The 12,728-nt window shown below is 41.3% G+C and overlaps 1 protein-coding gene across 1 annotated transcript in view; it reads left to right on the plus strand.

Moving 5' to 3' along the window:
* Positions 1 to 12,728, plus strand: part of ZZEF1 (zinc finger ZZ-type and EF-hand domain containing 1) — a 144,281-nt gene that overhangs the window by 68,386 nt on the left and 63,167 nt on the right. The window contains exons 17-25 of the mRNA XM_056127447.1: positions 2,380 to 2,450; positions 3,876 to 3,990; positions 5,088 to 5,247; positions 6,373 to 6,494; positions 6,599 to 6,721; positions 9,079 to 9,245; positions 9,325 to 9,406; positions 10,710 to 10,911; positions 12,462 to 12,610. Of these exons, the coding sequence (XP_055983422.1) occupies positions 2,380 to 2,450; positions 3,876 to 3,990; positions 5,088 to 5,247; positions 6,373 to 6,494; positions 6,599 to 6,721; positions 9,079 to 9,245; positions 9,325 to 9,406; positions 10,710 to 10,911; positions 12,462 to 12,610 (1,191 nt within the window). The remainder of the gene's footprint in view (positions 1 to 2,379; positions 2,451 to 3,875; positions 3,991 to 5,087; positions 5,248 to 6,372; positions 6,495 to 6,598; positions 6,722 to 9,078; positions 9,246 to 9,324; positions 9,407 to 10,709; positions 10,912 to 12,461; positions 12,611 to 12,728) is intronic.

Below are 12,728 nucleotides of genomic sequence, written 5' to 3' on the forward strand. Positions count from 1 at the left end.
GAGGCCCAGGAGACCAAATGTGGTGCTGGAAATCTACCTGAATTTGGCTATGTACAAGGCAAGCACCTTGTTCACTGCACTGTCTCTCTGGCCCAAGATTTTACTGTTTGCAGTAATGTAGTAAAAGTGATTCAAAATGACTAATGCCAAAGAACTTCAGTCTAGTGGGGCGTACCTGCCATATAGGCCTGATTGGAGAATCAGATTGGAGTTAAGTGATTAAGGAAAATGTCTGAGGAGGAAGGCTCTTTGGTTAGATTTTTAGCTTCCTGTAAAATTTGTCATACCAAGACTAGAAAGAGATAGTTCAAAGGGCTGGAGTGCAGCTTTTCGTACTGGAGCTCAAGGTTCAGCACTGCCTGTTCCCCCACCATAGCCTGAAAGATCCCTGAGCACTGAACTGACAGTAGTCCTGAATAACAGATATGGCCCCAACCCAAACAACAGCATCAAATTTGCTTATCAATTTGAGGGGTAAGTTTCCTCATCTTTGGAGTAGACTTCTATTCCTTTTTTTTTTTTTTTTTTTTTTTGCTTTTTGGGTCACACCTGGCGATGCACAGGGGTTACTCCTGGCTCTGCAATCAAGAGTTACTCCTGGCAGTGCTCAGGGGACCATGTGGGATGTTGGGAATTGAACCCGGGTCTGCTGCGTGCAAGGCAAACGCTCTACCTGCTGTGCTATCTCTCCAGCTCCTTTTTTAACTTTTTTAAGTTGAGAAATCATTAGTTTACAGAACCATTTAATTTTATAGTTTTACACCTCTTCAAAGTGTATTTTACCACACCACCACCGCCACCACCAAAGTATCAATATCCTTCCACTGCAGTCTCTTTTTCTCCACGTTTACCAGGTAGCTGAGCAAGTGATTTGTTTTGTAGAGTATGCCCCATACAGAAAAATAGAAAGGTGATGTTTCTCTTCTTGAATGTCATTGTACCTATTAGCAAATGCACCCAGACACTTACCTTTGTTTTTCCCTCTGACAGCATAGGTAAGAGTTTTACTTTCTCTGGGCTGGAGAGATAGCACAGCGGGTAGGGCGTTTGCCTTGCACGCGGCCGACCCGGGTTCAATTCCCAACATCCCATATGGTCCCCTGAGCACCGCCAGGAGTAACTCCTGAGTGCAGAGCCAGGAGTAACCCCTGTGCATCGCCAGGTGTGACCAAAAAAGAAAAACAAACAAACAAACAAAAAGAGTTTTACCTTCTCACTTAGATCAACAGTGTTGCTCTCGTTTATGACTATGTCATATCTCCATCAGGGTCCTGTGCCCTAAATCCTCTGAGAATTCCCTTTAGTGCTTTGCATAGAAGTGGAGGTTCAGTACATTTATTGAATTTTAAAAAAATGCACCAAAAGTAGCCCAGTCACTCCATGCAGAAATGTAATTCCTGTAACTCTCGTCATAGGGTTGGAGATAGTGTTTGGGGGTTTAAACTGCTTGCTTTGTATGCAGCCAAACCTGGTTTGATGCCTGTCACTACATAGAGTTCCCTGAAACATAGAGTCAGGAGTAGCACTGCTGGGTGTAACCCAAATCCTCTCTTACTCCCCAAATTCAGTAGACTGCTAGCTTATAGAGAAAGCTAATGTTTTTGGGTTTTGTTGAGCCACGGTACTTGGGGGCTACTCCCGCTCAGTGCTTGGGGTCATTCTTGGTGAATCTCAGGGGACCAGGTGGTGCTGGCGTTGAACCTAGGCCTCCTGCATGAGAAGCCTCCACTTAACCCATTGAGTTATCTCCAGCTTTCTTACTGTTTAAAAAGATTTAGAAAGCTCACAAGAAACGCATTGTCTGTGCTGTTTCTTCATAAAATTGTGTATAATAGAGTTTCAGGCACTCATTTTCACAGCACCAACATCCCTCCACCACTGTCCTCAGGTTCCTTCCCAACTCTCAGCCTGCCTTCTTGACTCTTTTTTTTTTTCTTTTTGGATCACACCCAGAAATGCTCAGGGGTTACTCCTGACTCTGCACTCAGGAACTACCCCTGGCAGTGCTCAGAGAATCATACGGGATGCCCGGGATTGAACCCGGGTCGGCCACGTGCAAGGCAAATGCCCTACCCGTTGTGCTATTACTCTGGTCCTTCTTAACATTTTTAAGTTTGGTTTGTAGGCATGCCAAGTGTTACATTTGCATATAAGTGGTGATTCTGGTCTTTCTTAGCATTGGGACAGTTTTGGTTTCGGTTTATAAGGGCTAGCCTGCTGATGTTGGCAGTCCTCATGCTTGGGAACAGTGGGCAGTGGCATATCATGATATTCTGGAATGTCGTTCTGGAATGTAGAGTATAGAATAACAAACAAACAAAAAAAAAGTTTAGAATAGATTTTTCAGAAGTGAAGTGTTGTTGTTGTTGTTTTTTCTAGAAAAATGTCACTGAACAGGAACATAAGCAGTCCTTGCAGCTTACTTTTCGCTCACTGTGCACATATTTTAGGTAAGTTTATAATTCTTTTCTATTGTCAAATATTTTAAACCTTTACAAAATTCTTTTCTACTATCATTGCCTTTCATGTTTTTGGAGTAACCAGATCTATTCAGCCAAATTTCTGGCATGAGATATCACTATTCGGTGGAGTGACTAGAATAATGATACAATAATAGCCCTTTTTTTCTTTCTTTTTGGGTCACACCCAGAGATGCACAGGAGTTACTACTGGCTCTGCACTCAGGAATTACTCCTGGTGGTGCTCTGGGGACCATATAGGATGCTGCAAATTGAACGCAGGTCGGCCACTTGCAAGGCAAATGCCCTACCCACTGTGCTATCGCTCCAGCCCTCATAATAATAGTCTTGTCAAGACATATATGCAAATATTAATCATCATAATATAATTTAGGATTGAATCCACTGAGATTTCTGCGACTAAAATAATGGGCTCTGTACTCAAGCCTATAAATTCAAATACATTAAAACCTAACCGCAAAGCCAGGGAGTTCTTCAGCAGACTGGTGTGGAAGCTTGTCATGCAAGAGTCCTGTGTTTATTCCTTGTACCTGCTTTAGCAGCACCACTAAGTGTACCCATTCCCCATACCCAAAACAACCCACAAACCCAGCTACAGAAGCTTCCTCGGTAAGGATAATATGGAAATTTTTACATGCTTTGATGATCGAGGAAACTAGTGGGTTTATGGGTTGCATTTTTTAAAAATTTTTGTTGAATCACCCTGAGATACACAATTACAAAGTAGTTTATGATTGGTTTCAGTCATACAATGTTCTAACACTCAAACCTTCACCTGTGTACATTTCCCACCACCATTATCCCCAGTTGCAGGTCGCGTTTTTGGACACATGTGTGTGTGTGAGTGTGTGTGGCCTCATACATGTTAGGTATATGCTTTACTTAGCAATATCTTCAGCCCCTGCAGACTCTTGAAAGCAGGAGGGAACTAATAGCTTAACCTGATGTTTTTTAGCCAGACTATACCTGATATGAGTATCAGACTTAAAGGGCTCTAGCAGATGTGCTCATAATTGCATGTCAAGAATAATGAAAGATCCTGGGCAATCAAGTGAAGAATATTTGTAACTATATGAACTGTTTATATGAAGTGTTTAGTCTGGAGTGTCCAGTTGTATTGAGATTAGGTGTTTTTCCTGTTGGTGGGCAAGGTGATTCATTCATCAGATTTGGACTATCTTCTGAGGATTTATGGGCCTGAGCGTACATTAGGACATGAAAATAGTGGCACAGACCCTGCTAAGAGACTGTGACCTTTTTTCTGACCTAAACCCATATCTCATAGAACTGACACTGTACTCTCACTAGGTTTTTCTTTGGCCCCTTTTAAGGTAGAAACCATGGAAATTCCCTTCTGAAACAAGGTGTCATACTGATTTGTGTCCTTTCTTTCAGTGATAAGGATCCAGGAGGCCTTTTACTTTTACCTGAAAAGGGTGACCAGGCGGATTTGAACATTGACGAAGTACTGGCGGTCATGAGCACTCTACTCTCTGTTGCTGCACGAGAGGTAACTTCTTGGGACTTCAGGACCATAGGATACAGCAGTCACTGTGCCTTCCCCTTTAGTCTACACTTGCAGTATGAATGTAACTTTGTTCCTGTGGCTGGTAGAAATAAGCACACAGATTTTCCAGCCTTCTGTGCCTCATCAGTACCTGCAAACGAGCGAAGAACACTTGTCAGACCTGCTTTGGGCTGTTGATCAGTAAATACGTGCAAGTGCATATCAAGATTTCCTTTGAAAAAGAGGAGTGGATTTTTTTTTTCCCCACTAAACTCTCGGTCAGTGAATCCAGCACATATGTTTATACTGGAAATAGTGGGAAAGACTACTGCAATTTTTTTTCAACTGTTAGGATTACTCAACAAATTCATTGAGAAAATCTTAATCAGCAAAGAGATTCTTTTTTTCCTATGCTAATACTTTTTTGCCCTATTTTTTATTATTTCATAACATGAAAATTGGGGGGTTTTTTATTCATTTTGGGTTTTTTGGCCTCATCTGGTGGGAGGTCCTGGGGCCAGGGTGTGGGGGTGACAGAGTTGGGGGAGGTCCTGAAAAGCTGGCTGGTAAATGAGGATTTTCCTGGGCCAGTGAGATAGTACAGCTGGTAAGGTAGCCAACTTGGATTCAGTACCTGGAACCCTATATGCTACTCCAGTACTCTAGGAATGATCCCTGAGCACAGAGCCAGGAGAAAGAATTGATCACCGTCAGGTATGGCCCCCAAACCTCTCTATTCCCCTCCACCCGCCCCCCCCCAAAAAAAAGGACTTTTTTTTTCAGCCACACCCAGTGATGCTCAGGGCTTACTCCTGGCTCTCATTTCTAGCAGTGCTTGGGGAACACCATATAGGGTGCTGGGAATTTAATCTGGGTCAGCCCCATGCAAGGCAAATGCCCTACCCACTATACTATCTATCTCCATGGCCCCAAGAGAGGACTTTTTTTTAAACTGTTTTTCTTGGTCTCTTCTTATAGATTGCAAACTATTTCCTCTTTCCTAAAATGTTTCTACCAGAGACAGGTGTTCTCTTAAAGAATGCTCTGGCTGTGTTTTATATTCCCTTGTAAACACTTTCTGTTTTTCTCCTTCCATCTAGTGCGAGCTGTTGATGCTTAATGGAACACAAGGGGAGTTTGGCTCAGTGCTTTTCTCCCTGTTCTGGTCTGTCCAAGGCAGCCTGCTCTCCTGGTGCTACCTGCAACTGAAGAGCACAGACTCTGAAGCCAAAGATATTGCTATTGACCTTATTGAAAAATGTGAGTTTGGGTTCAGAAACCATGAAAATACATAGGTGTTTGGGTTTAGAGTGTGTATTTACTCACTTAGTACATCATTCATTGAGTGGATATGTGGTTTTCTTTTCTTAGATTATCAGAATTTGCTTTGGATATTTTTCTTCTTAAAGTAGAATTGAGGTGGGGGTACTTCTAAGCAGTACTCAGAGCCTGAGGGCTAGTCCTAGTGATACTCAGTCTGCCTGTATGGGCCTGATAGGTCAGCACTTGAACCCAGTGATATGATGCCCTTGGCCCCAGTAGTGTTATGGGTTACCAGGGCTACCCCGGCGGTGCTCAGAGGGCTCTGCAGAATCAAACCAGGGTCTTCTCATTCTAGGATATACTCCTGTCCTTTGAGCTGTCTTCCTTGCCCCTAAAATAATTTTGTTTTATGTTGCATTTGTTTTACTCCAAGTTTCAGTGTGGTGTATGCATAAATATTTTTACTGTAAAGTTGGATCATTTCACAGTCTGCCCACTGTCTGCACAATCATTCAACTTTATTAGAGGATACTGCACACTTTGGCAGATTTCACTGCATTTTTTAAATTAGGTTTTCAAAAGAAGAAAACCTTAAACTTTAAAGTTTGAGGCATGTAAGCATAGTTGTGATACTTGCTGATTACTAAAAGTGCTGGTTAAACCTGTAGAAAATTCTGTGAAATTTAACAGCTCTGAGCAATAATATGTAGAAAATTCAGTTTCATCACCCCAGTCTCAACATCTGTGACAACAATGTTTACACTGTTGAGCACACCACATCTAAAGCTGGCCCCATTGTACAGCATGACTGGTGAGTGGCTTACTGGAAACTGATGGTAAGAAGAGAGCATCAGCAGAGCAGGCCCGCCGTTTCTAAGTGACTTCAGGTAGACATGGTAGCTCTGCCTCACTGGAAAACTTCACAAGAAAAACTAGAATTACTTTAAAAAGTATCTTTTCCTCCCAGAGGATAGCATTTGTGTGGCACCCCATCATTGCACAATCTGTTGTGGCATTCTCTCCATGATTCTAGGACCTTTTCCAGCTTTGCCCTTTGTGTTGACAAAGCACATGGTATTTCTACCTCATAAATATTCATCTTTCTGTTTATGTTTTTGATAGATGTGGGGCAATTTCTGGCAAGCATGAGAGTTATTTTGGAATCCCTTTTGTCACAGTATAGTGGAAAAACCATCGTAGAAAAATTATGTAATTCGGTGTTCTCAATGGCAGCTCGTCAACTGGTAAGAAAAAGTGGTGATCATTTGTAAAAGCCAGGAGGGAGTCAGTAACATGGACTTCAGGCAGTTTGAGGTGGACACTAAGTATTTTGTTTATCTTCCTTTAGGTAATCTTTCTACTGGACTTTTGCACTTTAGACATTTCCCACTGCACACTGTTGAGAGAGTTCAGTACCCTAACAGAACTGTTGAAAAAGCTCTGCAATGACCCTGAAGGAGGGCTGGATAAGGTAACTTGAGTTGACTTTTGAATCTGCTTTGAATCCTGCAAGCAGGGATGTGGCAAACTTAATAATACTTACCACTGAGTATAGAGCTACACAAATAAAATCCCTCTAGAAGACCTCCTTTATTTTATCATTGGTTTTACCAATGATAAATGCCAGTTTGAGTTGATTTGGCATAGTCAGTATTAGAAAGGAGTCATAGAAGAATCTGAACATAGATTTATTTCATCATTCTCTACACAATGTAGCTTTCTGTATCATTATATGGAGTTATATAAAACTGATGTAACTGAACAACTAGGTTGAGGTCTAGAGAAGAAAATATTTGTTAAAGACAAATTAAAAAGTATTTATAACCTTATATACACAAAAGTATTTATAACCTTATATACTTTTTTTTTTTCATGCTTTTGTTTCGGTCTCAAAACAGTCCTGTTCATGTAGAAAGGGCAAATATTTAAAACCCAATTTTAAAGGAAAAAAGACTAACACTTTAAAAGAGAATGGAAAAAGAAGAGGATTTGCCAAGATCATATTATTAGACTTAATATCTTTAAACTTCTGATTCAGTGTTTCTTCCACTAGAAATTCACATTTGTAATGATTTGTAAGAAATTCATATGTCAAAGTTAGATACCAAGTGCTAATCATAGAGTTACTATAGAAGAACAAAAAATATTTTTTTTTGAGGGGACAGATTTGGGCCACACCCAGTGATGCTCAGGGGTTACTCCTGGTTCTGCACTAAAGAATTTCTCTTGGTAGTACTCAGGGGACCATATGGGATGCTGGAAATTGAAGCTGGGTTGACTGTGTGCTAGGCAAGCACCTTACTGCTATGCTATCACTCTGGCCCACAAAAACCATTTCTACCTGAAGAATGATAATATATAATCAATCTATGTTGATGGGAGCTTTAGGTATTTTAGTCAGTGTGACTAAATTGTTTAAAATTGTGGTTCTGGACCCACAGATTAAGCCACAGCCAGTATATGGTCCCATGTTACCCAAAGCCAGAATAAGTAGGTCTGGGAACCAAGAGCTATAACAGATAGGCTGAATTTTCCTGAAGTCCTATTTGCAAAATTTTGTTTTCTATCCCTGAAACATTGTACTTAATACCTCTGGAAATTCTGCTTCCCAAGGAAGGAAAACATTTACCAAGAAATACAGCTCATGTCCCTATTAAATTGGTATTTGAAACTGCACACTTAATCATTTTTGGCTTGCAATAGCAACAATGAAGTTTATAGACTAGAGAGATTTAATTCTGATTAGCAAGAGAACATTGGGGTAGAAAGAGTAGCCTGAATTGAAGAAGAGTTTTTTAGCACGTACATGGCTTATAAAAACAGCCAAGAAAAAAAATTTATTGTTATTTTTAGACTTTGGGTGATTGCATAAGACAAAAATTTCTGTTCTGCAGAAGTTTGAACATGAATTGATTAAAAAGTAAAGGTAAAGGTAAAGGTAAAGGCCCTCCAGTTGATCGTCGATTTGCTCGAGCGGGCCCAGTAACGTCTCCATTGGAGACTTTGTTGTTACTGTGTCTGGCATATCGAATACTCTCGGTAGCTTGCCGGGCTCTCCGAGAGGGGCGGAGGAATCGAACTCGGGTCGGCCATGTTGGCCGCGTGTAAGGCGAACGCCCTACCGCTAAATTTTATTGAATTTGGCTTCATGACCAAAGAAACTTGTCCACTAATTAACACTATGTTAATTAAATAGTTCTTTCCAACTTTGCTTGTTCTCTGATATAAAGAGACTTGGTGGAAGATAATAAGAACATTTAGATTCCAGTTGAAAGTATAACTAAATTGCTGACACTGCCAACAATTCAGGTCATAACAGGATTGTGTGTTTTCCTGTGCTGGGGATGCAATTTTATTTTTCCTTACCTTTTTTAAAATATGTATTTAATATTGATATATAAATATATACTTTATGTGTATTTATATATATTTTATAAATGTATGCCTCTCAGTGAGCCCGGCAAGCTACCAAGAGTATCCCATCCGCACAGGTAGAGCCTGGCAAGCTCCCCCTGGCGTATTCGATATGCCAAATATAGTAACGACAACAGGTCTCATTCCCCGGACCCTGAAAGAGCCTCCAGTCGTTGGGAAAAGACGAGTAAGAAGAGACTGCTAAAATCTCAGGGCTGGGAGGAATAGAGATGTTACTGGCGCCCGCTCGAGTAATTCAACGATCAATGGGATGACAGTGACAGTCAGTGTGATGATTCGTGTAGGGTCCTCAAAGGCTACCTCTTTCTCTGGAGCCCTGATATAGAAACAATTTATTGCTTATCATCCAATGTTGTGTGATAAAACCCTTTTTCTCTTCATTTGTTTGCTTAGCTTGATGTTGAGTCCTGGCAGCAAGAGCGGCCAGTGGTGTTGCATACTTGGACAAAAGAATCTGCTCACAACTATGAAAATAATTGCCATGATGTGTCTATCTTTGTTAGCCCAGGGGCAACGTATTTCGAGGTAGAATTTGATGAGAAGTGTGAAACTGAAAAAAGGTAAGATTCACGTGTTCTTTTGCCCCAAGTAATGAAACAAAACTGAGAGAAGGAAGTGACAGAGATTATGCTTTCACAGGTACGATTACCTAGAATTTACGGACTCTAGAGGTGGAAAAACACGCTATGATACCAAAGTTGGCACTGAGAAATGGCCCAAGGTAAGTGGTTCCCCGTAAAGAAATGAAATTTTTACTACATTAGTTCTCTCTTTTTAGCCCTCAGGAGACAAGGAAAATCTTGTCTTTGTTTTTGTGTTTTAGTTTGAGGGCTATCGTCAGCTTGGTGCTGGTGGTTGCTCACCCAGGACTCTGGGAACCATATGTTGCGAGGAATGGACCCCTGGGTTTCCACGTGCTCAGAGTATCCCTAGCCCTCTGAGCCATCTCTCTAGCTTGAAGGTGTGATCTTTGAAGGGAAGCTTTTCAGTCACACTTCGTAAAAGGAGAGGTCCTACTAGAGCTCTCTTTTTTTGGACTCCCAAGTGGTGCTCACTGGCCAGTGATCCAGTGTGAGGGCTCAAGAATGTGAGGGAATTTGGGTTGGGCACAAGCAACCTAACCATTGAACTATTTCCTGGCCTGATAAATAGTTTTGTGGGAATACAGCCATTCCCATTTGCTTATATATCATCTGTAGCTGCTTTGACATTGTAATGAGTGGTTTTAGCAGATACTTCCTGACTCATAAAGTCTATCTGGCTCAGAAAGTCTAATAATTTACTGTCTGTTTTTTCATATTTGCAAGCCTCTGAATATTTTCAGATTGCCAGAGTAAACAGGAAGTTACAATTTGGCAGCATCAATGCTGGGGATTTGGTTTGGGGGGTAGTTGTTGGACCATCACCAGAAGTGCTCAGATCCTGGGTCTGTGCCCAGGGATCACTCCTTGGCGGTGCTCCACAGACCATATGCAGTGTTTGAACCAGGGTCAGCCTCGCATGCACAGCAAGCTCCTTTATCTCCTGTACTATCTCTCTGGTTCAGGGAGTTGTAATCTTTAGCAAGAAAGGATTGGTGGGTCCAGAGGGGCCCAAACCATAGTGGTAAAAGCCAGTGTACCTCACAGCGAGGTCTGTTTGATCTGTTTGATCTGTAGAACTGGGCAGTTAAATATTGCTTTAGACGGTTGGCCTTCATTCAGCCATCAGAAGTCTTAGTTGGGAGCAAAGGAATAGATGAAATTCATTATTTTTGGCTGAATAGTTACAGCAGATGGGCAACTGAGTTTTAGAAGACTGACCAGCAGTTTTCTGCTAAATTTGTTTTTTATATAAGGTGCAGTTGTGAGTTTTATTTCAGTCACCCTACTGTATTTTTATATTTCAGCCAACCTACTGTACTTTTATGGTGAAAGTATAGACTGATTTCGCATTTATAGTTTTTGAGATAGGAAAACATGCTTATTACTGAAATACTGCCTTCTCCATCTGTTTGACCACATGCCTTTTTTGTTTGCCTATAGAAAGTTACCTTTAAGGCTGGTCCTCGGCTACAGTTTCTCTTCCACTCTGACAGCAGTAACAACGAATGGGGCTACAAATTTACTGTCACTGCCTATGGCCTGCCAGATGTTGCTGTGTCTTGGGGGTTGGATTTACAACTCCTCGTTTCCAGACTGATGGGACGCCTTGCTTCCCAGTGCATGGCGCTCAAGACTGTGCATAGTAAGTCTACGTGCTTGCCCCTTCCCTTCTTACTGCAGCCATATTGAAGAGTTAGAGGTGTCTTGTAAGTTGTCTCCACATAATGACAGAGCAAAGGTTCTGATAGAACCTTTTAGTTCCTTTAAACTAAACCAGAATATATTGATACCATTTTCATCAGATTCCTTAAGGAGCACATCACAGAGGATGCTGCAGATTATCTTTGTCTAAAGAAAACAAGTGGAAAAGAGAGCAGGGTTTGGGGGGGTGGTTTGAAGGGTGTGGGGAGGGATGATCTGACGTTATACTCAGGGCCTCACACATGCAAATTATGAACTCTTGTCATTCACATACATCTTAACCTCGAGAGCTGGTTTGTAGCAGAATTGTCATTTTTTTTTTGTAAGTGAATTTTGCTATACTTCAACAAGAACGCAGAAATATAGAGTAAATCGTTGTAATATTCTTTATATGAGTATTTATATAAACATATAGAAATGTTATCACGGTCATGGTCCTCCCGTTGTTCATCGATTTGCTCGAGCGGGCCCAGTAATGTCTCCATCATGAGACTTGTTGTTACTGTGTTTGGCATATCGAATACGTCACGGGGAGCTTGCCAGGCTCTGCCGTGCGGGCGAGATACTCTCGGGCTCTCCTAGAGGGGCGGAGGAATTGAACTTGGGTCGGCCATGTTGGCCGCTTGTAAGGCAAACGCCCTACCGCTGTGCTATCGCTCCAGCCCATAGAAATGTTAATGTGATTTATTTATTAAAGTGATTTAATATTGCAGTCTTAAATGTATAAATTGTGAGTTTTTTTCTCTCTGTTTTTATTTTTGGTTTTATTTATTTATTTATTTTTTGAGCCACAACCAGCTGTACTCAGGGCTTCCTCCAGGCTTAGGGCTCACTCTTGGCAGAGGTCTGGGGACCATATGCAGATCAAATCTGGGTGGGCTGCATGTAAGGCAAGCACCTTACTCACTGTACTATCAAAACTTTCCCTATAATTAAAAATTCCTAAGTGTTCTCTTATATACCCTCGACCGAAGTCCGGTCCGTCTCTATCGGGGAAGGCCGTCCTCTTATACCCCCTCTCGGAGAGCCCGGCAAGCTACCGAGAGTATCTCGCCCTCATGGCAGAGCCTGGCAAGCTCCCCGTGACGTATTCGATATGCCAAACACAGTAACAACAAAGTCTCCAATGGAGACGTTACTGGGCCCGCTCGAGCAAATCGAAGATCAATGGGAGGGCCTTTACTTTACTCTTATATACCATAGTCATAGTTTACATTTCTGTTTTCTGCTTACTAGTAGATAAATAATTTCATGTGTGTAAAGTAACAAAATGTCCCATAGAATAGCAACATTTGAGGACTTTTGGTTTGGGTTCATCTGGGATATATGTTTATGACCTATAACAATTATAATTTTAGTAAATAGTGAATTCTGTACAGGTTTCAATAATTCCTAAACTATTTAAAACTGGGTTTTTTGGGTCAGCTTTAAGGTTATCAGTATGATTAGGAGGAAAAAAATAGAATTTCATAGGCCTTCTTCTCTTTCCAGAGTTAGGAAGTAACATGGCACTATCTCAGGCAAAAATGGCATCAGTACTAAACTCCCCCTTGTGGAAACCTGTCTTCAGACATCAGATATGTCCAGAGTTGAAATTAGAAACGAACTGGCCCACTCACACATCCCAGAATAGTAAAGAGGTATTTATTCTTCTCTTGTCTGTATTTTTGGAGTGGAAAATGTTTATTAGTATCTGTTATGTTAAGTTGTAAATATTCGTTTTTGTACCTTTTCACCTCTCAGTAAGCTTTTTGCTCC

This window comes from Sorex fumeus, unplaced genomic scaffold (assembly GCF_029834395.1).
Source record: "Sorex fumeus unplaced genomic scaffold, SorFum_2.1 ptg000063l, whole genome shotgun sequence".
Classification (NCBI taxonomy): domain Eukaryota; kingdom Metazoa; phylum Chordata; class Mammalia; order Eulipotyphla; family Soricidae; genus Sorex; species Sorex fumeus.